At 41.1% G+C, this 27,674-nt stretch overlaps 1 protein-coding gene across 1 annotated transcript; it reads left to right on the forward strand.

The window, feature by feature from the left end:
* Positions 1-339: 339 nt before the first annotated feature.
* LOC139391704 (sialidase-1-like) lies at positions 340-23,821 on the forward strand. Its single transcript, XM_071139176.1, has 6 exons — positions 340-896; positions 2,474-2,663; positions 4,858-5,120; positions 6,808-6,990; positions 20,778-20,997; positions 21,157-23,821. Exons 1-6 carry the CDS (start codon positions 804-806, stop codon positions 21,375-21,377), a joined length of 1,170 nt encoding a protein of 389 aa, XP_070995277.1. The 5' UTR covers positions 340-803; the 3' UTR covers positions 21,378-23,821.
* Positions 23,822-27,674: the final 3,853 nt, after the last annotated feature.

A 27,674-nucleotide genomic window follows, 5' to 3' on the forward strand; every position in this document is an offset into this window, starting at 1 on the left:
AAACACTGGAATGGTAGATTTGCAATGGAAGAATGTGCAAAGTAGAAATAAAAATAATGGGGTGCAAAGGAGCAAAATAAATAAATAAATTAAATACAGTAGGGAAAGAGGTAGTTGTGTTGTGTTTAAAAAAAAATCTGATCATATAAAATGTGTTGTGTTTATATTACTTTTACAAATAAAAATATGTGATAATAAACAAACAAATCTAAACTAACAAATGTCAAATCATATTTTTCGCCAAGATGGCCAGTCAATTTGAGTAACATTATTGTGTATTCTACGTAATGACGCGATGTTACGTTATTATGTAATGACGTCATCACGCAATGACATCACAATGTAATTTAGCTACTTTTAGCAACAAATCGACCTGCCCCTAGCAACTTCCCCTGAAAATTAGGTGGCAACACTGGTACCCAGGCTGTTTCACAACCGGTTGTGATCGGGAGTCCCATAAGGCGGCGCACAATTGTCCTGGTTAGGGGAGGGTTTGGCCGGAGGGTCGGCCGTCATTGTAAATAAGAATTTGTTCTTAACTCACTCGCCTACTTAAATAAAAAAAATAAAAATGTCCAGTTGGTGGCGGCAATGCAGCTTTTTGGGTTGTAGTCCGCCATAAAACCCACAGAAGTAGAAGGATAAGTTAGTCATGTCACCGCCCACTTCAGTCATATGACCGCGGTGTTTAGGGTTTCGGTGAGGAGGAAGTGATTGTTGTTTATTGCGCTACAGTTTTGCTCTGATGCCATAGTATCATAGTTTTCTTCGTCAAAAGAACGGCGGAGAGAATACTGAACAGCATGGTCACAAGGGCTGGTTTGATGGGAGTACGAAGCTGGATCGCATTACTTTTTTCAGTTCTATCGCCAAGTCTATGCACCTCTTTTGGCCAGGTACTTGTCAGATATTTTGACCGGTTTTTCAGTCATGGGTTGTAATTCCTGAGTGTTTACCAGCATTTTTAGTTTGAGTCTGATAATTATCTTGTCAAAACCGTTAATCTGATAAAACTTGAGTATAAAAATACTTTCTTGATCTGTTTTACAGTTTATTGGAATACTTTGCAAATGTAACTTATTTCTCAGTGTGACCTGAAATGGTTTATTCATTCCCTTTCCATTTTAGTAGATGCTCTTATCCAGAGCAACTTACAGTAGTGAGTGCATACAGTTTCATACAGGTCCCCCGTGGCAATCAACCCCACACCCCTCGCATTGCAAGCACCATGCTCTACCAACTGAGCCACATCACCACAAACCACTTGATGTCTCAATGTACTCAATTACTGTATTGTGCTTGTTTTGTTTTTTCATGGTGATAGAAAGTCTGCAGGTACAAACCTAGATGACCAGCCTATGTACAATACAGTAATGTAGATTTAGATAATGTTGTTTGTAAGGATGATACATTTAAAACTGCACAAAAAGTGGTTGTTTTCCCTGTTATTTGATCCCAAATTTGTTTTTAATTTTATGGGGTTGATTTGTGTCTTTGCCCATAACTTTGCACCTTTTGACATAAATGTTTGAGGACAGGGTTTTGTTCTTTTTGGATTCCATTAGAATGACAATTGCAGAGAGAGGGACAGGGCAACAACAATTACATCCAACTATTGACTCCTGTTAGTTACTGTTCTTAGTTATATAACTACCTTTTTTTGGGAAACCAGTGATTGTTAAAAAAACAACAAATGCTGTGCCTGCGCTACAGATGTCTATCGGTCCACTAATACTAGTAAAGGCCCAGTGCATTACTTTGTATGAATGTTTTTATTATTATTCTGAATTCTCAAGGGGTGCCTTATCACCCTCAGCATCCCTACTTCCTGTGGCTTTGCTGTGTAGGCTTGAGTGTGACGTCTCCTATACAGTGCAGAATTCTACACAGCTTTGCAAGATGTAGCCAATCCATTTTGTAGATTGTTTACTGCAAGAAAACATAGCAGTATAATGACTTTGGGTGTGAGAAAGTTGTGGTGCAAGAGCTGTTATCAACACTGCAATAGACTTGCGCTGTAAGTTTGCACTAGCAGGCCATTGCAAAGCTCAGCGACCAAAACAATCCAACAACCTCTTGCACCTCTACATTTAGTAATCCATCCTGTGTTTTTAATAGCAGATGAGTTCACTTGCTGAATTGGTGGCATACGGTATGTGAACAAGAGTAACACTTGTTCTGAAGGATCATGGCACTTGACATTACAGGGGTGTGGGTTTACATTAGTGAACTTGGATGGCACAGAGAATGATTTTATGGACACATCCTGTTGATCTTGTTCTGTCACTGTCTCATGCTGTCTTTTTTTATAATGGTCTCTCTCCGCAGTTCTTGTTGGCTAAAATCCAAGCTTCTTCCAAGAGGGAACTTGGAGGTTCGCTTTCTGCCCACTCAGTTTCACCTGGCCTAACTTGGCAAGTGGCTACATCTGCCAAGCAGTGAGGCAAATTAAGTCTCTCTTTCTCTCTCCCAGATTGACCCCCTGGTCTATGATGAGCAGTTGCTGTGGGTGAGGGGCGGGGCAGGAGAGGTGGACACTTACCGGATCCCACTGCTCTCCTTCACCCCCAAGGGCAGTCTGCTGGCCTTCGCTGAGGCCCGGAAGAAGTCCGCCAGTGACGTGGGGGCCAAGTTCCTTGCCATGCGACGGTCCACAGACAGAGGTAGGCAGGCAGAGAGAGCAGACAGACAGACACAGTGCAATGCAGGGATGGGCAACATTGAACTCCTCGTGAGGGGCCACAGTGGCTCGCATGTCTGCGTACCCACATCCATTCCCACACATGCAGTCAGCAAGCCTTTTGACAGCAAAACAAATCCTGCAATTCTACACATTTTGCCATTGGGTGTGGAGAGAATGTTGCAGTTTTAAAGCAAGTTTGCTGCAATTCTACACATTTTGTTATGGGGCGGAGAGAAAAATGTGCAGTTTTACAGATCATTTCCTGCAACTGTACACATTTTGCCATAGGGAGGAGGGAACTTGCAGTTCTTAATATGCTATCTGATGGTCAATGGTGCCCCCCCATTTGGTAATTCAACCATGGTTACTACAAGTTTAGATAACTTACCAATCAAAACATGTTTTGCTGACATGGGCTAATTGATTTACTGACATAACAATGATGAGAACCTGCGATGTGGGGAATTGTAATTGGCTCGTTTCAGCTAGTTTTATCTTGTTCTTGATACCATGTCTTGTTTTGAGGTGTTTTTACCTATTTTCATGTCAGTGCTAGCTAAGCAACGACTCTAACGATGCATGTGACAGACACCAAGTGCACATTGTGCAAATTGTATTTGTTTTCAAAAAACATTGGAGACTAAATATATGTTGTCAACAATCTATGCCAACCCGGCCTGTTCTGCCCAATAGTTGCTCACGTTGGAAAACAGGGAGGGGTTTGGTTGTGGTCCACAATTCACTGCTGCCCTTACTCTGTTACTGCTTACAAATTGGATCATAACTCTAAAAGTATCAGAGATCCCACTCTGGAACTTTGATATGTCCGTAGAGTATATTACGTTCAACAACATATGAAACATTTTGCAAAATCAAACACTTTATTTTTTCAATATTCATGTTTATATTTTTCAATTTTCATAAATGAATGTTTCAAAAACATTTTAGAATCAAAATAGCACTCATAATACAGAGCAAACGGTAAAGCGTTATATGACACCACTGTATGCGTTGTAGCACCTACAGAGTAAACACTATGGAGTGGGTTAAAGGAGGCCTGGGTAAGGTCAATATGACATAAATATGCCAACTTTGAGTCATTATTGGTCAATTATGCTTTTAGATATATGTCAACAATCCTTCCTCAAAATGAATATTCTATTCTGAATTACATTTTGTGAAAATCCCCCAAATCATGGTATTTTATTTGTCTGGATTTTGTGAGGAATAATTCTAATAGGAAATTCCAGGTGAACAAAAAGGAGAGCAGTTGCAGATAAAATGAATAAAACTTGTTTATTACAAGCTGCAACAGGAAGACACTTCTAGCACAGAGCAGAGAGAATGTCTAACTGGCCTTCTCTGATCAGGCTCTTCTGTCTTGAATACCCATTGTAGATAAACTTGATTTTCCTGTTTTATATATATTTCCACACTGATGTTAGAATAATTATGATAATACCCTTTCAATGTAAGAGCTGTTTTGATATTGAGATAAAAAAAAAGGACTTACATTGGACCTTTTTTTAATCAAAGCTGCAAATCTTCTCTTAAAGGCAAAGTGGATCTGTTTTTATCTGGTTATCAAATCATTTCTTGGTAACAATTGAAGTACCTTACTGTGATTGTTTTCAATTACAATGGTCAAAAAGCTAGCTTCTAAGCAAAAAGCCAATTCTCATGCAAGAACTGCTTGGACTGTCTGGGAGTAGTCTGAGTGGGTGCCCAGGTGCCCGGATAGGCGTATTTTGCACAGGGTAAAAGTTGATTGCATTAGTTTTGGAACCCGGCGGCCTCCAGTCTGGCATCAACCACTATCAACAGATATGAGAATAATCCATAACAAGTCTAGTGACCATCAGCCTGCACCTTGAGTGTCAAAAATGGAACCCTGGAAATTATGTATTACAATAACTCCAAATATGCTAAACATTGTGTTCACTCTAAATATTAAATATGAACTTTTGTTATGTTAAATATTCCCATTTCAGACAGACAGAGACAGGACAGAGAAACACAGACACTCATACACATATTTGAATTGACATGGCTTTTTATCAGTGAATCTTCACTCCTGTGCATTTTTTTTATTGACAGCACTCTACTTATGACTGATACTTTCCTCCTCCCTCTGTCTCTCTCTCTCCCTCCTCTATACATCCCCTCCACCCTAGGTGCCACGTGGTCTCCCACCACCTTCATAGTAAACGATGGCGTCCTGGCTGACGGACTGAACCTCGGTTCAGTGGTGGTGGATGAGGAGACTGGGTCTGTGCTACTGATCTACTCTCTGTGCTTCCACCAGTACCAGTGTGACCCCGCCAGTATAATGCTGGTGGAGAGCATGGACGACGGACTCAGCTGGAGCCCACCAAGGAACCTCTCGGTCCAGCTGGGGGTCAAGAACTTCGTCCCTGGGCCCGGCTTCGGCATTCAGGTGGGTCACCATCATCCAAGGTTTTCAGACTTCTCTTCATCTCCCCTTCTTCCTCTCGCTCTTAGAGTCAATTTATATAGTTAATTTAATTAATACATATACACTGAACAAAAATATAAACACAACATATAAAGTGTTGGTCCCATGTTTCATAAGTTGAAATAAAAGGACCCAGAAATTTTCTGTACGCACAAAAAGCGTATTTCCCCTTTGCCAAGATAAATCGTCCACCTGTCTGGTGTGGCATATCAATAAGCTGATAAACAGCATGATCAGTACACGTGCCCCTTGTGCTGGGGACAATAAAAGACCACTCTAAAATGTACACAACACAATGCCACAGATGCCCAAGTGTAATTGGCATGCTGACTGCAGGGATGTCCACCAGAACTGTTACAAGAGAATGGAATGTTAATCACATCGTTTTAGAGAATTTGGCAGTACGTCCAACTGGCCTTACAACCGCAGATCACGTGTGACTACGCCAGCCCAGGACCTCCACATCCGTCTTCTTTAACGGCAGGATCGTCTGAGACCAGCCACCCGGACAGCTGAAGAAACTGTAGGTTTGCACAACCAAATAGTTTCTGCACAAACTGTCAGAATGCTCATCGGCATGCTCGTCGTCCTCACCAGAGTTTTGACCTGACTGCAGTTTGGTGTCGTAACTGACTGTACCGGGCAGATGGCAGACATTGTGTATGGTGTCATGTGGGCGAGCGGTTTGCTGATCTCAACATTGTGAACAGAGTGCCCCATGGTGGGGTTATGGTATAGGCAGGCATAAGCTATGGACAACAAACACAATTGCGACGAGATCCTGAGGCCCATTGTCGTGCCATTCAACCGCCACCATCACATCATGTTTCAGCATGATAATGCACGGCTCCATGTCGCAGGGATCTTCTGTACACAAGTCCTGGAAGCTAAAAATGGCTCAGTTCTCCCATGGGCTGTATAGTCACCAGACAATGTCACCAGACAATGTCCCCAGACAATGTCCCCCTTTTGAGCATGTTCGGGATGCTCTGGACCGACGTATACGACAGCATGTCCCAGTTCCTCCCAATATCCAGAAACTTCGCACAGCCATTAAAAAGCACTGGGACAACATTCCACAAGCTACAATCAACAGCCTGATCAACTCTATTTGGAGGAGAGGCAAAGGGTGGTCACAACAGACTGGTTATCTGATCCAAGCACCTACCTCTTAATTTTTTTTAATTATTATAATTTTTTTAAAGGTGTCTGTGACAAACTGATGCATATCCTTTTTTTTTCTTCAGTCATTTGAAATTCATAGATTAGGGCCTAATGGATTTATTTCAATGAACTGAATGTCCTTATATGAACTGTAACTCAGTGAAATCATAGAAATGGTTGCATGTTGCTATTTTTATATTTTAATTAATTGTAGTTTCCCCCTCTTTATTTGCCTTCTCTACCGACCTATGACTTTTATATTTCATTCCTTGTGATCACATTGCTGACTTTTGTAGCCTACTTTTGTGTTGTCAATTATGAGGCCAATTTCTATCATCATAACACTAACCCTTATATTGTGTATAATAATAAACCTTGGTGCATTGACCCCGATATTTATTACTAAGGTCAGTCATTTTGATTGAACTGTTGTGCCTTGACAGAGTACACTATTTTGACTGTCTCTCCATGTCTCCGCTCACAGAAGCACTACCCTCCTGCTAAGGGGCGTCTGGTGGTGTGTGGACATGGCACCCTGGAGGGTGACGGGGTCTTCTGCATTCTGAGTGACGATCACGGACGAAACTGGAGGAATGGCGCCGCGCTGAAGAGCATCCCCTACAACCAGCCCAAACAAGCCCTGGACTTCAACCCAGATGAGTGCCAGGTAAAGCTAACCAGGGAGGGAGTGAGCAGGAAGGAAAGGATGGCACACAGTACAATAGCCGTGTAGTTATTAGGCTGGTGGGAGGAGCTATAGGAGGACGGGCTCATTGTAATGGCTGAAATGGAATTAATGGAACGGTATCAAACTTATGGAAACTACGTTTGACTATGTTCCATTAACTCCATTCCAGCCATTACAATGAGCCTGTCCTCCTATAGATCCTCCCACCAGCCTCTTCTGCCATTAGGCAACCCTCTAGTTTTACTAGTCTGGCACTAGTTTCATACTTATTTTATTTCACCTTTTATTTAACTAGGCAAGTCCTTTAATAACAAATATATACATCAATGATGTTTCTCTTGCGGCTGGTGATTCTCTGATCCACCTCTACGCAGACGACACCATTCTGTATACTTCTGGCCCTTCTTTGGACACTGTGTTAACTAACCTCCAGATGAGTTTCAATGCCATACAACTCTCCTTCTGTGGCCTCCAACTGCTCTTAAATGCAAGTAAAACTAAATGCATGCTCTTCAACTGATGCCCACACCTGCCTGCCCGCTTTTACATGCGCAATTCCGAGAGAGTGCCTTTCTTGTTTACCTTTTATATTGACAACGTTATTGTCCGGTTTAAATATTATAGATCATTTAGGCTAGAAACAACCTCAGGATTGAATATAAACATCGTTTGACATGTTTCTATGAACTTTACGGATACAATTTGTTTTTTTTTGTCTGCCTGTTTTGACTGCGTTTGAGCCTGTGGATTACTGAAGAAAACGCACGAACAAAACTGAGGTTTTTGGATATAAAGAGACTTTATCGAACAAAAGGAACATTTTTTGAGTAAATGAATGTCTTCTGAGTGCCACCATATGAAGATCATCTAAGGTAAGGGATTCATTTTATCTCTATTTCTGACTTGTGTAACTCTACTTGGCAGGCCCTGAGTGGGACAACCCTGCCTGGGTACGCACTGGAAGAGGAAGTCTGCTGGCGAGATGATTTGAAAGCCATAAGAATCTCTTCATTGGCGTGTAGTCCAGACTCCAAAGTGACAATTTTAGTTTGTGCCCAATTCGATAGTTCCAATGCAACCAAATCAGTTAGGTTGTATGCATTTTCAAAAGCCTGAACGGAGGTCAACTATTTTGTGCCAGTCTTTAGCTTTACGTGGGGCAATTATCACATTGTCACATGATGAAACAGCTGGAAAATCTTTTCCAACATCGTGAACAATTACGCTGCTGGGTGCTTCTATCCCTAAGACAGACCCAGGGCCTAAAGGCAAGACGTTTTGATCTATCCAGGGAAAGAAAACTGTCTGAACCGGTCAGACCCCGAAAACTGGGATTTAGAGACTGATGGATGTGATGGTTGACCATAGAGCCTCCCCTTTTTCTGTAAGAAAGAAATAGTAAACTTGTTTAACTAATTATAACATGTTTAAAAGGTTTCTACTAAAGATTTAGAATTAAATAAAGGGTTTTAAAATTGTATCTCACCTTTAACGAAAGTAATCTTAGTTTTTTTCTCTCTTTCGGTCTCAGAAAGGCTTCTGGGAAAGAGGTGTGTGTGTGTGTGTATGTGTCTTTCTCTGCAGTTGTGTGTTGAAACAATGTTTTTTTCTTAACATTGTTTTAAACACTAGGGCTCATTTGCACATAGGTTCTCCAAAAACAACAGGTGTTTTTTCCGAGGATGGAGGAATCAACAGTCAACCACACCTAGAGAATCTTCCAAATAATCAAAAGGCCTTATTTTATATGAATACAGTCTTTCCTACAACAGACAGTTATAAATCTAAGCATTTAAAGGGTATTAAAATGTGGTACTGTGCGGTAATACTATATCTGTTGTATAACATTTTTTTGTGTATAAAAACTTTCTGGCATGGTTAAATATTGCCTAGTAAAATTGTTTAACTAATTATAACATGTTTAAAAGGCTTCTGGGAAAGAGGTGTGTTTCAAAACAATGTTTTTTTTTTGTTGGTGTGTGTGTGTGTCTCTGCAATTGTGTATGAAACAATTCAACATTATGGGGTCCTTTGCACACAGAGTGTCTCCAAAAACAGCATTTGTTATTTCCCAAGGATGGAGGGAGCAAAAGTCAAACCCCACAACCACCATAGAATAGGCCTAGACACCCCCTAAGGTTTAAAAACAATGTTTTTCTTTCTGAACAACACTAGGGGGTTATTTGCACATAGGTTGTCTCCAGAAAAAAACAGGTGTTATTTCCCCAGGATGGGTGGGGGACCAACAAACAATGCCCCGTCTGTAAGTTCATTCCATACATTGGCTCAGTCAGGACACAGCCTTTACACATGGAGAATTTTGAAGGTGAGGATGTGGAAATAATAATATATTAGATTAGATTTTGTGTGCGTTAGGTAGTTTGTGGGAGATGTTTGATATTACCTGTTAGAAATTACTGCACTGTTTGGATCTCTCTCTCTCTCTCTAATAAGGTTTCCTCAAATATTAAACTGTTGTTTTATATATGGTTTTTACAGATATTCTAAAAGTGGAGGACATCGAATTTTCCGGTATGTTTTTATGTCAAATGTAAGTCTTTTTTTAATGTTAAAATAGTGTATATTTATTTTGTATAAATATATTTTAATATTATTTAAAATTGTTTATAGAATACCTGACATTTACACAGCTGCTACCGGGAATAATTGATTTGGATCATCCAACACTAACTATCCATGATGAGGATTAAGAGGAACAAACGGTTCTTCTTCAAATGTTCTTCTTTACGCAGCCCTACGGCCTCAAGCTATTTTCGACGTAAGTCCAAAAAATAAAAAGGTGTAATAATCTTCATATATTAAGCATTAAACAAAAGTGTGTACACTATTTTAAAAAGCTAATCTTGTGTTTACAGGGGACAGAGACCTAAACAAGAATACCCAAGGAAATATGGACTCTACCTATGAACGACTTCGGGGGCGCTGAAACCGACGATATTCTACCGTTCTGTACGGCCGGCTTTCCCATAACTCCAAACACAGGAAGCGCAGATTTAACACACAGATACACACCCCCAGAAAACTCCACCCAATCGCTATATAATCTAGCACCTAAGGCGCATCACGATACTTTGGCACAAGTGCACCGCGCAGAATCACCCCGGCCCGAGAAGGGCGACTGGTCTGAAAACGATTGGATTCAAGAGCATGCTCTCTATGGATACGTTATGACCCGTTATAATTTTTTACATTTTTTATTAGTTATACATTTTTTGATAGAATGTTTGTTTTTTAAAAGTCACTTTTTTTTCAGACTCCAATGATGGCTATACAAACCATACAGAATCTACAAAGCCAGAGGACATAGGGATAGGAACCCCATTATCGAGGATTCCTCAGAAAAGCATGCGTCAAACAACCAGAGGTAATTTAACTAAACCCCAAGGCCTAACAGTGAGAACTGTGTTAATATATTAATATATCTGAAATGTATTTGAAATTGACATTTTTATATAATATATATTTTATTTTTAATACACTATTTTGTATATATTTTTCTTTCAGACTCCTCCCAGGTGTATACCAACACAGAAGGCCCAATATGTCGAGAGGAAGAGGGCGCCCAGGACATACATAGTAAAACATCGAAACCTGATAATTTCAACACTGTCAATGACAAGGCTGAGGAAGACGATGTGTTGATGTATGAAGCGGCCAACAGTCAATTCTGAGGTAGAAACAATATTAATTGAAGATATTCTCAATGAGGACCCAGATCCTGAAATAGATCGTCAAGATAGGTTTCTCACAGCCTTTTACAGGGCTCTAAAAGCCAGAGAGGTTCAGCTACACAAACGTATGGTTGCTTTACTAAGGCGTCAATACAGTCAAGATCTATCCTTCTGGCATAGAACAACGCCCCGCTTGTTAAACAACAATCTGATTTAAAAAAACGCCCAAACAAGCGCTAGTAACTGTATGTAACATGGCTACTTCTAGAATGCCAGAAGAACTCACATCCTTAATTAACCAAATTAATGCTTTAGGGCCAACCTCCCCATCAATAACCCAAACACATGAACACCTGTTATCACAGGTACCCCCTGAACTCATATCCTTAATTAACCAAATGAATGCGAGCACAACGTCTTCAACAACCCCCACACATCTTCAACCCCCTCCCCCCACACACACTAACTTCTTCGAAGTAGGGGGCAGTATTCGGAAGTTTGGATGACTGAGGTGCCCAAAGTATACTGCCTGCTACTAGGATATGCATATAATTGGTAGTATTTGATAAACACTCTGAAGTTTCTAAAACTGTTTGAATGATGTCTGAGTATAACAAAACTTATTTGGCAGGCGAAACCCTGAGCACAATCCATCCAGGGAATTTTTTTGTTGTTGAGGTCAATCTGTTTTCAATTAGTTTTATATGGCAAGCCCGTTTTACTAGAAATATGCTTGCAGTTCCTATCGCTTACACTGAATGTCAACAGTCTTTAGAAATTGGTTGATGTTTTTCCTTTGTGTAATGAAGAAGTAGCCCTGTTCAGAACGAGGGTAGAGTGAAGCGTGCTGTTTGTTAGAGGCGCTTGACCTGAAAGCACGCTCCACTTTGTTTTCCTCCGGAACTGAATGCAATTTATCCCGTCTTAAATTGTATTGATTATTTACGTTTAAAAAAAATATATATAAAAAAAATACCTAAAGTTGTATTAGGAAAGTTGTTTGAAATGTTTGGACAAATATTACAGGTAACTTATTAGGTATTTTGTAGTCATGATGCGTGAGTTGGAACCGGTGTTTTTCTGGATCAAACGCGCCAAATAAATGGACATTTTGGATATATAACGACGGAATTAATCAAACAAAAGAACCATTTGTGATGTTTATGGGACATATTGGAGTGCCAACAAAAGAAGATTTTCAAAGGTAAGGCATGAATTATATCGTTATTTCTGACTTTTGTGTCGCGCCTGGCGGGATGAAATATGATTGTCTGTGTTTGTTTCAAGGGGTGCTGTCCTCAGATAATCGCATGGTTTGCTTTCACCATAAAGCCTTTTTGAAATCGTGTAATAAATCAGTGGCGATGGTATTGATAGAAGTGTTCGTGTTGTGTACCGCAATAAATTCGGTAATACAGAGATTCGTCAGTTTTTAAAAATTTCACATGGATGAATCAGAACCTTGATTAATGCAGTTTTTTTAATGTGATGATTTTGAATACTCTCTGAGAACTTTTAGAAAGGGCTACAGATTATGCCGAACCTCGTGATGTCTGTTTTACAACTTGAAATATCTGGAGCTAGTATGCAAAACACAGTGTCTCTTGTTTTACCCAATGGCGAAGCAGATCTTGAACAATTTATAGCCGTGCTGGAACGCCTTGTTCAATCTAATTCAGCCATCATAGCTGATAGGACCCTAGAACTCTTTGTACAAATAGTACTCCAAACCCTAGGTGGAGGGGGTCAGAGAAGGAAACTTGATAGTCTCATGCAATCAGAAATCATAAACGATAAGAAGCAATACCTCATAAACGTTAACAATCATGGTAATCAGTTATGCCTATCACATTTACTCAACCCTGGATGTACTGATCTAGAGGCTTTACAAAAGGCTAGGGAGCTCCAAAATGCCGTCGGTTTAGGTATACAGGAGGCTGTGGGTTTCTCTGACATAGTCAAATTAGAAAATTCTCTGAACATCAAGATTGGGGCGGCAGGGTAGCCTAGTGGTTAGAGTGTTGGACTAGTAACCGAAAGGTTGCAAGTTCAAATCCCCAACCTGACAAGGTAGAAATCTGTCGTTCTGCTCCTGACCAGGCAGTTAACCCACTGTTCCTAGGCCGTCATTGAAAATAAGAATTTGTTCTTAACTGACTTGCCTAGTTAAATAAAGGTAAAATATTTTTGTTGTTGTTGTGGTTTTGTACCACTCTTGTCGTTATAACTGTTCAGTATGTCAGGGTGAAAAACGTCCGATGCAACCCTTAAACCTAACACCCTGTGCGGATTGTCAACGCACATGTCGTTCGGCCTACTCTTACGAAAAACACAAAATTGAAACATAGCACCCCAAGGCATTAACAAGAAATGTCCAAAATGCCATTGCAATTACAACCTTAAAATAGACAACCCTAAACCTCTAGTGTGTGGGATCATACATTGCCCAATCTGTAAAGGGCCTTTGAAAAGCAGAGACACTGGATTGTTTCAAGAAATGTCCCACGAGTGCTATATTCAGCCCTTGGCTGAAGATGAACATTCAGAGAAATGTGTTTTATGATTTTGAGACTAATCAGCAATCCGCCTATTTTTGTATCTACCATGACTTTCAAGGCTGAAAAGTGTTCGGCAGAGGGACCCGATTGTGCACTATGCTTTCTAAAACACTTCAGAAAACCCCAGTACAGAAACTAGAGCCTACAACCCCAGTACAATCCTAGAGCCTATGATTCCTATCTTCTTTTGAACATCTTGATACAACAAGGCGTTGCACCCAGTGTCATAGCGCAAGGTAGTTAAAATGTTGTTTTGTAGACCCCGCCTTCAACCAGAGATGCATTGACAGCTTAAGTTTCTTACCCATGAGATTGGCTCAAATGCCTGAGGCCTTGGGTTTTGAAAACTCTGTGAAAGGTTGATTTCCTCATTTCGTCACATCTGAGGAGAATCTACATTATATTGGATCTTATCCCAGCCCCGAAATATACGGGTGTGATCAAATGTCTCCCAAAGAGAGAGAGATTTATGACTTGGTATGAGACAGTATGTCGTCATACCTTTTGATTTCCGTAAATAGATGGAGTCATTCTGTGACAATGATGTGGTTATACTGCGTGACGGATGCCTCAGATTCAGAGAAGAGGTCATCAAAGATTGACCCCTGGAGTTGTACAACTATTGCATCGGCATGCATGAAAACCTATCGTACACACTTTTTACCTCCCAGCATCTATAGCTATTCCATCGCCTGACAACTACCGACGACAATTCAAGTCATACTCTAGCAGGTCCATTCAATGGTTGGAGTACTTGGCCCAGGATAAAAACATTTTTATTCAACATGCTTTGAATAGTGGGGGGAAGGCAATTGGCCCGTATCACGTAGATGGATACACAGAGATTGACGGTGTTGAGACATTGATTGTTTCTTCCACGGTTGTAAATCTTGCTTTGTGCCCAAGGCCATGTGTGTCTTTACCCAAAATACTTTGGGGGATATGTACCAGGAGATCCAAGACAAATTGGAATTTTTACAGGCTACTTATGGGTTGAAAGTGAATGAGATGTGGGCGCACGAGTAGACATAACTCAAAGTCTGATCCTCATGTTCGAGCTTTCCTTTCCAGCTTTGACACACCAGAACTCTTGGAACCCCGGCAGGCCTTGTATGGAGGTCGTACCAATGCTTTGACATTACGGTATGTAGCGCAACCCTATGAGACAATGGGATATGTAGATTTTACACCCCTTTATCCTCATGTAATGAGTTCCTCTTGTTATCCTATGGGTCATCCTGAAATTATTCACCGTGACGTTGACTTACTACAAAACTATTTTGGTCTGATTTAAAGCAACTTTTTACCATCCCTGGGGGTTGTTTCTGCCAGTGTTGCCTTACAAGGGACCTCAAGGAAATTTTTGATTTCCCCTTTTGCACCTGCAGTGAAAACAACAACCAGGAAAAGCCTTGTGATAATTCAGATCAAGAAAGAGCCCTGACAGGTGTATGGGTCACCGTTGAATTCTCTAAAGCTCTAGAGAAGGGGTATCTTGTGGCCAAAATCTTTGAAGTGTGGAACTGTTCCAGGAAATCAGACACTCTTTTTAAGGAGTACATCAAGACATCCTTGAGATGCAAGAAAATGGCTTCGGGGGATCCTGCATCGGTCACTGATCAAGAGAGCAAAGACAAGTACATTCAGGACTATCACGACAGAGAAGGTATACGTCTTGACTCTGACAGAATAGAGGTCAACAAAACCAAAATAAATCTGTCGAAATTGTATTTAAACTCGCTTTGGGGCAAACTATCCCAGAAAAGCAATATGCTAACAACGTCGAGACATTGCCCTGGTGAAATGGAGATATAACAAGAAGTGTGTTCTACCCCAGGGTAATGCAAATGTGTTTCTTGCCGCATTTACCACGGCCTATGGTCGACTTGAACTGAATACACTCATGGAACAGTTGCAGAGGTGTGTTCTGATGGACTTGCTTAAGTACCACAGCAGCCCACAAGATTGCTGATGACAGAAGACCTCCTGGGTGGCATCAGTTTCTTAAAGCCCTGGCAATCCTCAACATTCCCCTTTCAGGTCTACCAAACTATAAGCTTCGTCAACAGATTCAAACTTTAAAACAAAACCCTTCAAAGAGCTACAGCACCCCTAAAGATGTTCTAGCAACCCCTTCCCCCTTTGAAAGGGCTGATACCTCATTTATGGGTGAGTCCTCACCCCTGAACGTATGGGTGGTTAGACTTTTGAATTACTTTTGATTAAAATCAATACATTTTATTTGAAAAAATTATACAATTGAACTTTTTGTGACATTCTTTAAACATTTGACGTGAGCATACACCTTGATTACAGGGTCTTAAAGGGCACATACTTGAACACTTTTGATATTTTCTAACAAAACAATCTACGGCGCTATCATTACTTCTTAAATCATCATTATAAAGAGACATAACATCTTCAAAAGAAACTCCACTGGCTCTTTGGCATAGGTAGAATACACAGTGTTGACCACATGTAGTGGAAATGTTATCTTGTACTTGTTTGATGCTGTAGTAGATCTTTGATCCAATTTTGGTCAAAAAACTGTTTAATAGATGTGGGGAAATGTGAAAATCTGGGGGGGAAAAGAGTTGAGATCTTTCTTCCTCCATCTTCTAATGTCACAGCTAGCCAATGTTCACCCGGCATGTGTTTAGGATGGGTATTGACAATAGACATGGCCGGTCGCTCCTTCCATTTCTCAATAGGTAGTTCATCACAAGCCCATACTCCACAATTGTTTTCCAATCAAGCGGCTCATGAGACCTTCTAGCTCGTGGGTAGCTCGTGGGTAGACCTTCTAGCTCGTGGGTAGCGGCTCATGAGACCTTCTAGCTCGTGGGTAGCTCGTGGGTAGACCTTCTAGCTCGTGGGTAGCGGCTCATGAGACCTTCTAGCTTGTGTTTTTGCTCAACGATCCTTAACATCTTAATAATAATAATCTACTAAGACTTGTCTTCGGGCATTAACTTCCAAGATTGAATCAGAGCATGCATAAACAATCATACTAACTGTACAAGCTAAAGGTGTACTGAAACGCATTTCCAGCCTGAGGTTACCTTGGTTACCTTCCCAAGGTAACCTCAGGCTGGAAATGCGTTTCAGTACACCTTTACAGACAGACAGATTTCCTGAGGTGTCATCATCAGGTGATAAATCGAACCCATACAATGTGTAACCCTCTGCAAAATTATTTCTGTCAATAGGTAAAGAGAGATCTTTTAGATGCCTCCCGGTAGCCAGGAATAGATTGTACAATTCTCTCACCGATGTTGTTATTAATTTGTGGTTGGAAAGCCTTAACAGAGACCTGACGGCCGTCCTGACAGCTACATACTCTGCATTGAAATGTTGAAAATTAAAGTTTTTTTTAATGTAAGCTGCCCATATTAGAGGCGTGATCAACCAAGCCTATAACCATGTAGCGGGCCTAGAAACATGCCTAGAAACAAGGGCCTAGAAACAGGTTTTCTTGACTACAGATTCTACTTCCCTCCAGTATGCTAAATGTTTTCATGGTAATTCTTTGGAGAGGGTAAAGGTCATTTCCTTTCATCAAAGCCTGTGAATGACCCAGATGAACGGCCGGAGATAGACACTTTTTTTAAATATAAAAAGCGTAGCCCCCCAACACTTTTAAACTAAAGTTATCATCTTGGGCAGACATCAGACAAAACTCATCCTTGGCCCTGGTTAATTTTAGCCTTAAATCAACCGAGTTTAAGAGTAAACGTTCTTGAATAGGCCCTAGAAGATGAAACTCTCTCGAGATTCCGCACAGTAGTGAGCACATGCCTCCAGTCCTTTGTTTTCACTTGTGCTGGGGTCTGTCCATAGATGCTCCTGCAGTATCCTTGCTAAACAGCCCGGCGCTGAATTGTGTCTTCGGAGTAGTTTTAGTAAACATTCCAGGATAGCCCTATAAGGATAGGTGGCACTGCTTTGACTGATAAGGCGTTCACCCAAAGTCACATCCACTTGGGAGAAGATTGTCGCCAAGGGGTAATTAATGAGACTCAGTTTGGCATCATTTGCAATATTAGTACCATCTCTTTTGGTCACTTTGAGGCCTAAATGCAATAAAAAGATTGAGCTCTGTCTTTATAGCTTCAGAGGACATGCGGTGTAAAAGAGACATGTTGCTTTTCTTTTAGAAAATACTTCTGAGTATTCTTTTTGATGTTTTTGGTCCAGACCTCACTTAACTATGGGGGTATGTAATCTCGCTGAGACCTACTTCCCAGGCCTCCGATAACTCTATAGGCTTTGGAAAATTGGTTGTATAATTCTAACTTTGGTTATTAATTTATATATATGTGTAGACGTATTACTGGGGAGAGTCAAGTAAAATCCATTGTGCTCCATGAAGCACTCCTGTGTACACTCGAATGATGGTGTTTTTATCACGCATGAGGGTTTAAGTTTACCTCCACTGCCTCCACCACCTCGTCCTCTAATACCCAACTGTTGAACTTTTGGGGACAGTTTTTTTCCCAACGGACCAACACCCATTTTTGACCCATTTCTCTCTTTGGATCCAGAATCTCTTCCATGTGAAAGACTTTGTCTTTACCCAGCTGTACCCTCTGGAGTTCCTTCTCATAAAAGGAACCCTCTATAATCTCCCCATCATAATCTTTTAACTTGTATACGTGGTAGACATTTGGTAACTGAACAACTCATCACTGTAACCTTGCTCATATTTCTTTGTCAAACACCCCTCAACTTGGATATACGTACCTAGTCCCCCACTATGAATTTAAAATAAAAAAAAATCTTATGGCGAAGGGGGAACAAACCATACAGATTTTTAAAGACTTGAAAAGAGTTTTCAGAAGAGACCTCAGAGGGATTCATCCGTATACTCTTATGGTAGCTGTAGTTGTAACCCTTTACTAAATCTTGAACTATATCCACATATCCATGTGTGTTGTGAGCTGTGAAGTATTTCCGCATCCTCTCCTTCAAAGTTCTGTTAAAGCGTTCAACAACTGAAGCTTTCAAATCCAAACCTGTAGCGAAATGTACAATATTATTATTAAATGATTTACCGCCGTCAGTCTGCACTTTCTTGGGTGTTCCTTCTTCCTTCAGGATAGAGTCAAAGGCCTGGGTCACCTCTGCCCCACTTATTTTTTAAGACCCTTACAAGTACTATTTTAGAGAAAATATCTATAACCGTTAGCATGTATCAATTTCTGTCATATTTGTCTGCAAGGGCCTGCATGTCAAGTAAATCCGCCTGAAACTGGGACACGGGATGAGTAAACTCTATTTAGTGGAAATTGTTTTTACACAGGTTTATGCAGAATGGAAGCATCCAGCTCCGCTAGCCAATCATTCACTTGAGCATCGCTTAACCTGCTACCTGTTTCTTCGGCTATACCTCTCTGGAACCTCTCCTACCCCTGAACAACCCTGGGTTAGAGGGGGTAGAATAAATGTTTTTCAACATCTGCTCCGCCATCCTTCTTGCCTCTCTGATGTACAATAACATTAATGAGCCCCTTTCAAATAACGAGAAAAATATTTGCAAAAAAAAGTTTTCAAGTATTACGTATCCATACACTTCAGGATACGTAGCAGGATATTAGTACCCATTTTCTCAATGACCCATGCATGCAACACCTTGTATACTTGGTTTACATTTACCGTCTTATAATGCTGAATTTTTAAAACGCATACATCCGTTATATAAACAACAAATATGATGCATGTTACAATTAAATAATGTTTCCAACAAATAAACTAAAATCTTAGACAAGGATGTTTCTAGTTCTTCAGAATCATCCACAAGACGTGATACCAGTTGTGTCCATTGTAGAGTCTTCCCCGTATGTCTTACATGACTCATGATTTGCTCCATGTTTAGCACACGCTCTGCATAACGCCTGTATTGTGGGTTTTGTAGAGCGATACATCGTTCACTTTATTTTCAGTAATTTGCTGCATAACATTTGTAAATTCTCTCAAAAGAAAAAATGTATTTATTCTCTCTAACATCTCTCTCTAACAGCATTGATTTATATCTAAACCAAAGCTTCCTTGTATTTGTTGTCGTCCAACAGTGCGTGTCTGGTTTCTTTGAGTTTCTCATGTATGTAGATGACCTCCTTCAGTTCATGTAGGAAAGCCTTGGTTACACCGTAAACCCTGGGAATAGATGGCACAAGACCCATAGACTCCAGGGCTCTGCCCATCGATGGTATAAAGTGGCTGGATCACAGTCTTTTCACCAGCTCCTCAAAGTGGTTGAAGAAGTACCACGGTGGGTCATATAAACACGGAGGTCCTCGTTGGCTGGGGTGATTGATCTCACAACCATGGCATTTTTCTCTTATATACTCTCCAATCACCACGTCTAAAAGTGTGGCTACAGAGGCCTTGATGGTATCCACAAAAATAGTACTGACCACCCCATCAAACACATCCTCAGGCTGTGTACATGTCGGGGGGCTTGCCTGGCGGGAGTAGAAAGGAGGGCTGTGAGGCATAGAGTCCTTAGGGTCTGGTACCCATGACGTATCGGAGTCCTGATGGTATATGCTGAAATGAAGAACCAGACTCTTTATGGCCACCCCTTTTATTGGTGAACCATTCCTTTGGTGTCGGGGCGTGGTTAACGTAACAGCCACATACTTATTTGTATATATCATGCCATTCCTTAGTTGAACAATACTCTGCTGTTGTTGGCTCTGTACAAAAAGAGCATCCACTAACTCTAACATTTTCAATTCCATTAAATCCCAACTTTTAAAAATCCAAAGCCAACTCCTCCTTTGCCCGCCTTTCCTTCCAGTTCTCTGCTGCCAATGACTGGAAAGAATTGCAATAATCACTGAAGTTGGAGACATATCTCTCTCACTAACTTTATGCAGCAGCTGTCAGAGCAGCTTACCGATCACTACACCTGTACATAGCCCAACCAACTACCTCATCCCCATATTGTTATTTATTTTATTTATATTTGTTTTGCTCCTTTGCACCCCAGTGCACATGCATCACTCCAGTGTTTATTTGCGAAATTGTAATTATTTTGCCACTACAGCCTATTTCTTGCCTTCCCTAATCATACTTCAGTTGCACACACTGTATATAGACTTTTCTATTGTGTTATTGACTGTATGTTTGTTAATTCCATGTGTAACTCTGTGTTTGTGTCACACTGCTTTGCTTTATCTTGGCCAGGTCACAGTTGTTAAATAAAGGTAAAATAAAAAATCTTATTTAAAATGACGGCTTACCATTGCTTTTGTTCTGGTTTTATGCAGTAGTGCTGTATACTGATTACAATGCAGTTCCTCAACTTTTTTTTGTACCAGGGACTGGAAAGCTATAGTAGCAAGTCCCTGTAGGACAATTTAAATGAATTAATCTGAGTCACAACCATCAGTATCCCTTGATGAGAAGTGCTTGAGAAACACCGTATTAGCTTTTATCAGTTAAACGCCATGATCGGGCTCACCTCAGTTCCTCAATCAAACTCATCTCTGCCCCCCCCCCCCCCCCGTAGCCTGTAGAGATGGAGGACGGTAGCATCGTCATCAACGTGCGCAACCAGAACAACTACCACTGCCGCTGCCGCATGGTGGTGCGCAGCCTGGACGGGGGCGAGACGCTACCCTTGGAGCAGCTGTTGTTTGACTCCACCCTGATAGACCCTGTGGTAGCGGCAGGGGCGCTGCAGAAGGAAGGCGTGATGTACTTCACCAACCCAGCTGACAGTACTCACAGTAAGGACTATGGGGTTGGGTTGGGGCCCTCTGGTGGACAGAATGGGTGGGAAAGGGGAATAGTGGTGAGTTATTATTTTTTACTTCCACCTTCAACCTTTCTGTCCCTCTCGCTTTCTTTCCCTTCCTCTCTGTCTCTCTCTCTTTCCTTTCTTCCAGGGGTCAACCTAACCCTGCGCTGGTCTCTGACCAATGGCACGTCGTGGGAGAAGAAGGCCGTCCAGATCTGGGCGGGGCCAAGCGGCTACTCCTGTATGACATCACTTACGAGCGGCGGCGCAAAGGACAGGAAGTTTATCTTCGTCATCTACGAGAAAGGCCACAAGGACTACTATGAGACCATCTCCTTTGCCAAGATCCACCTCTACGGTGGACTGTAGTAGAATAAGGCTGGGGGGGTGGGTACTTGGTAGAGTCTGCTTCTAACCACTAGTCCATGGTCAGGGTCCGTATTCTCAAAGCCTCGGAATGCTGAACTAGGATACATTTGGACTTTTAGATCATAATGAATTAGATGACATAGACGGGGGACCTGATCCTAGATCAGCACTCCTACTCTGAGATGCTTTTTTAAAATGTTTATATAATCCCAAATATTTTTTATCCGCTTAATAATAGTTATGGTTAGGATGGGGATTGGTGAATTTCGTCTGTGGTTAGGGTATTTCATCTGTGGTTAGGGGGAGGAAGGGGGACTCATTGGACTTTGCAACACAACTTTATTTTGATAGGTGAAGGGAGACATGGAGAAATACAAACTACTGCTGTTGTATGGCACCAAGAATGACAGGTTTGTGCCATTTTACCTTTAGGTGGCTTTTAAATACATCATGATTTTATTAATTAGGGCAAAACGTAGCAAAACTCTTTGGCAACGGAAAATGGAAATTTGCTTTTCTTATTGGACAAGTTCAGGTAGCTCCTCCCTTTTTTAGTCTGTTTTCCTCAATTTGGTGCCTAATGTACATTTATTAGAATGGCCCAATCACAGGTACACCGTCCTTTAATGAAGCTATGATAGTCTGTAATGATTGGTGGTATGTTGGTGTACTCTGGGCCTCCCATAGCTGAGAGAGGAAGAAATCCCTCACCCACATCTTTTATTTTGTGATGTGGGGAAGGAAAAAGGTATGCGTCTCCAAGCCATACAAATATTTGGACAGACTTACTAAGTGTTTGCAACTGTGCTATTTCCATAGGGCAAAAAAATTGAACAAAGAGTAAAAATATAGCTTTAGAGGAGGACATTTTAACGCCTAGTAAATCTAGCTCCTATGCATCACAGCCCATAACAGAATGGTTTCACTTTCAGAATGGATCTTGCCAACTTTTGGCATGAGAGAAGACCGTATGGTGAGACAATGGTTTGAGGGAATTGGACCTGTAAATGATTGACTTGTCAGAATAGGACATGCACATTTTGAATCCATTATTATTATTTTTTTCTTGAGCCAGGGATGTTATTGAAATCCCCCTTGTTGTGCTATCAGTTGAACGTTTATTAAATCTTTTGCGGTAGCGTAGCCTAGTGGTTAGAGCGTTGGACTAGTAACCGGAAGGTTGCAAGTTCAAACCCCGAGCTGACAAGGTACAAATCTGTCGTTCTGTCCCTGAACAGGCAGTTAACCCACTGTTCCTAGGCCGTCATTGAAAATAAGAATTTGTTCTTAACTGACTTGCCTAGTTAAACATTTTTTTTTATTTATGTGATTGTGTCACAAATGCCTCAACTCAGTGCCTGGCACTCCCCTTGTATGTGAAACAATGTGACAATTTACCTCCGGTTTCTATAGCATATTTGATCAGTCTCATCTAGCTAGCACACTTCTGTCCACAGCAGTTGTAGTTGTTTCTCTCAGCTCACCTTGCTGAACCTAGCTGTGAAGCCGACATACTGGTATGCAATAGATTCCTTGTTTAGTGGTAAGAGGCTGCACCTGGTTAAATGCACACAAGGATTTGGTTGGTAGTTCACTGATAATGATTTTGATGAGAAACTCGTATTGAAAAATCTGGATGCATGGCAACTCATTGTGTCAAGAAGTTTAACTGCCACATGTTATGGTCTTTAAGTCCACTTGATTTTGTATTTTATTTTGCATATATTCTTCTCTTATTGTAAGACTACATATCTTACGAAGTTTATTATCCTTCCTTTCCTGAAAGTGTGTAACTTCAATAGAATGCTTTCAATTCACATTTTAAGCTAAGATTTGTGGTTTTAACATTTCAGATGTGTTTTTCTGATCAAGACATTTAATTCCAATATAAATAGCGATTAAGGGAGGTGTGATGTGTGTCTGAGTACAAATATGATATTCTGTATGTACGTTTGGATATTGTACTGATATTTTTCCAATTAGTGGTAATAGATCAGAACTGGGCTGCCTGTGTAAAAGCAGCCATTGAACTACATACAGTATGTGGAAACATATGTATCAGTTCATAAACCATGGAATGGGTACATCAAATCTTTTCCCAACTATTTTGCAGTCTATATGGCACAGATGTCAAGTTTTTGCTACTTAAATTAAACTGGTATACTTTTTTTTTTCATCACAATTTTCTTTAACCAATTTTGATCTTTAATGCAGGGCCATCTTTCACTTGCCTCTTCCATTTTTGCAATAATGCTGCAATTAGTTGGTTGTAATCTTGAGTAGAGCAGACATTTCCATATATTTTTGTTAGCTGCCTGTGTGACAACTCCACCGGTCCTATTTATGATATCATTTATAATCATTTATAATTTTGCACGCCCAATTCTTCAGTTTTTGATTTGTTAAAAAAGTTTGAAATATCCAATAAATGTCGTTCCACTTCATGATTGTGTCCCACTTGTTGTTGATTCTTCACAAAAAAATACAGTTTTATATCTTTATGTTTGAAGCCTGAAATGTGGCAAAAGGTCGCAAAGTTCAAGGGGGCCAAATACTTTCGCAAGGCACTGTATATATACATTTTAAAAATGACATCACATTTGCATAAGTTTTCAAACCCTTCTCAAACCCTACTCAATACTTTGAAGAACTTTTGGCAGCAATTACAGCCTTGTCTTGGGTATGACGCTACAAGCTTAGCACACCTGTATTTGGGGAGTTTCTTCCATTTTTCTCTGCAGGTCCTCTCAAGCTTTGAGGTTGGATGGGTAGCGTCGCTGCACAGCTATTTCAAATAGAATAAAATTGTATTTGGCACATTAATGAGGCTATATACAGGGGGTACCGGTACCGAGTCAATGTGCAGGAGGACAGGTTAGTCAAGGTAATTTGTAAATGTAGGTAGGGGTAAAGTGACTACTCATAGGTAATAAACAGTGAGTAGCAGCAGGGTAAAAACAAAGGGGAGATGTCAATGCAAATAGTCCGGGTGACCATTTGATTCATTGTTCAGCAGTTTTATGGCTTGGGGAAGAAGCTGTTAAGTAGCCTTTTGGACCTAGACTTGGCTCTCTGGTACCACTTGCTGTGCTGTAGCAGAGAGAACAGTCTATGACTTGGGTGACTGGAGTCTTTTGACAATTTTTGGGGGTCTTTTTTGGGGTCTGACACCACCTATACAGGTCCTTGATTGCAGGAAACTTGGCCCCAGTGATGTACTGGGCACGAACGCACTACCCTCTGTAGCGTCTTACAGCAGTTGCCATACCAGGCGGTGATGCAACCGGTCAGGATGTTCTCAATGGTGCAGCTGTAGAACTATTTGAGATTCTGAGGACCTGTTGTCGTGCCCTCTTCACAACTTTCTTGGTGTGTTTGGACCATGGATAGTTTGTTGTTGTGGACATCAAGGAACTCTCGACCCACTCCACTACAGCCCCGTTGATGTGAATGGGGGCATGTTCGGCCCCCCTTTTCCTGTAGTCCACGATCATGTCCTTTGTCTTGCTCACGTTGAGGGAGAGGTTGTTCTTCTAGCACCATACTGCCAGGTCTCTGGCCTCCTCCCTATAGGCTGTCTCATCATTGTCGGTGATCAGGCGTACCACCGTTGTGTCATCAGCAAACTTAATGATGGTGTTGGAGTCGTGCTTGGCCATGCAGTCGTTGGTGAACAGACAGGACGGGACTAAGCACGCACCCCTGAGGGGCCCCTGTGTTGAGGATCAGCGTAGCAGATGTGTTGTTGCCTACCCTTACCACTTGGGGGCGGCCCGTCAGGAAGTCCAGGATCCAGTTGCAGAGGGAGGTGTTTAGTCCTAGGGTCCTTAGCTTAGTGAGGACCTTTGTGGGCACTATGGTGTTGAACGCTGAGCTGTAGTAAGCGTTCAAAAAACAGAATTCTCACATAGGTGTTCCTTTTGTCCAGGTGGGAAAGGGCATTGTGGAGTGTGATTGCATCATCTGTGGATCTGTTGGGGTGGTATTTGAATTGGAGTGGGTCTAGGGTTTCCAGGATGATGGTGTTGATGTGAGCCATGACTTCCTTAGATTTCGTGCACCAGCTGTTGTTTACAAATATACATAGACCCTTACCCCTTGTCTTATCAGAGGTTGCTGTTCTATCCTGCCGAAAAACCTTAAAACTCACAAGCTGTATGTTATTCCTGTCGTTGTTCAGCCATGACTCGGTGAAACAAAAGATATTATGTTTTTTAATGTCCCTTTGGTAGGATATACGTGATTGTAGTTTGTCTATTTTATTATCGATTGATAGTGCGTTGGCTAATAGGACCGATGGTAAAGGTAGATTACACTCTCTGCGACAGATCCATACAAGGCACTTGGACCTTCGTCCCTGATAACTCCCTCTCTTTCTCCTGAGAATGACGAAGATGAGGGCTTTGTCGGGCATCTGAAGTAAATCCTTACCATCCAACTTGTTGAAGGAAAAGTAGTCCTCCAGTACGGGTTGAGTAGTCGCTGTCCTGATATCTAGAAGCTCTTTTCGGTCATAATCCAGTTCAGAATAAAAAAGATGTATTGTATTTTAACAGAAACAGTTCCAACCTAGACTTCCTTTCAACAATATTTCTACAGTAAGATGTACAGTAGACCTGATCATTTTTCATCTGTACTGTCAAAAAGCCTGTGTGTGTGTTCTGTTATTCAACTGTGTGACATGATCAATTAGTTTATTACAGTTCAGAATGAAAATTGTATTTTAACAGCAACAGTTCCAACCTAGACAGATATGCAAGAGTGTTTTTAATGGGGGAAAATAAACATTAATATATATTTATATGGATATTTAATGTCATTGTTATTTGTTTTGTGTATATTGCATTTGTTTTAGGCATAAGAGCAATGTACCAATATTTATGTATAGTTGCATATTTTCCTAAGCTTGTGTAACGAATGTGAAACGGCTAGCTTAGTTAGCGGTGGTGCACGCTAAATAGCGTTTCAATCGGTGATGTCACTTGCTCTGAGACCTTGAAGTAGTAGTTCCCCTTGCTCTGCAAGGGCTGCGGCTTTTGTGGAGCGATGGGTAATGATGCTTCGAGGGTGACTGTTGTTGATGTGTGCAGAGGGTCCCTGGTTCGCGCCCGGATATGGGCGAGGGGACGGTCTAAAGTTATACTGTTACATTAATACTGTTGACACGGATCACTGGTTGCTGCGGAAAAGGAGGAGGTCAAAAGGGGGGTGGGTGTAACGGATATGAAACGGCTAGCTTAGTTAGCGGTGGTGCGCGCTAAATAGCGTTTCAATCGGTGACGTCACTTGCTCTGAGACCTTGAAGTAGTAGTTCCCCTTGCTCTGCAAGGCTTTTGTGGAGCGATGGGTAACGATGCTTCGAGGGTGACTGTTGTTGATGTGTGCAGAGGGTCCCTGGTTTGCGCCCGGGTATGGGCGAGGGGACGGTCTAAAGTTATACTGTTACACTTGGGTCCCAGGAAAAACAGAATTTCTAAATTGGGTCCCAGGCTGAATAAGTTTAAGAACCCAAGCTATTAGATCAATAAACAATCATCTTATTAATCATTACCTCTTATCATATCATCATTCTGAACAGTCGTAACCATCTTGGATCTGCAAAAGCCCCAGCCTTACTCATGATTCAGTACTACACAAATTAGTTTAATTGTTTATTTACTAGCTAACTAAATGAGAAAACAGGATAACATACATACTTAATACACAACCCTAGTAAACTGTTTAAAGCCTCTTATGGCTGCGATCCCCGTACAGGGATCAACATCAGGGGAAATTTCAGAGCTAAACTAAAAATACAACGTCGTAACATTAAACATTCTTGAAAATGCAAGTGTCTTACATCCTTCAAAAGATTAGGATCTTGGTAATCAAACTACGTTTTCCGATTTTAAAATAGCTATTACAGAAAACAAATACCATGGTTTTGTTTGAGAAGAGCAGTCAACAACAAAAACATTTTCCGCCATGACAGTTTTTACACATTGTCACGAACCGGCTCAAAGCCCGTAACAAAGGGAGACAACGTGGAGATAGAGTAACAAAAGATATTTATTAACTAAAGCAACTAAGGAAAATATACAATGATGTGTGTAATCAGTAATCAGTAGCGTAAGTGAGTGTTTTGCATGCATGAATGTGATAATGCAGGGTGTTGAAAGGTGCCAAAGCAAACAAACAAAAAGTCAACAAGAACCACAACACAATCTACAAATGTCTGCATGGAGAGAGTCTCCTCCATGAATGGGGAAGGGGTGTATTTATCCTGGGAAACACCTGGGCCCAGGTGTTTCCCATGTA

Source organism: Oncorhynchus clarkii, chromosome 32 (genome assembly GCF_045791955.1).
Source record: "Oncorhynchus clarkii lewisi isolate Uvic-CL-2024 chromosome 32, UVic_Ocla_1.0, whole genome shotgun sequence".
NCBI classification, from domain to species: domain Eukaryota; kingdom Metazoa; phylum Chordata; class Actinopteri; order Salmoniformes; family Salmonidae; genus Oncorhynchus; species Oncorhynchus clarkii.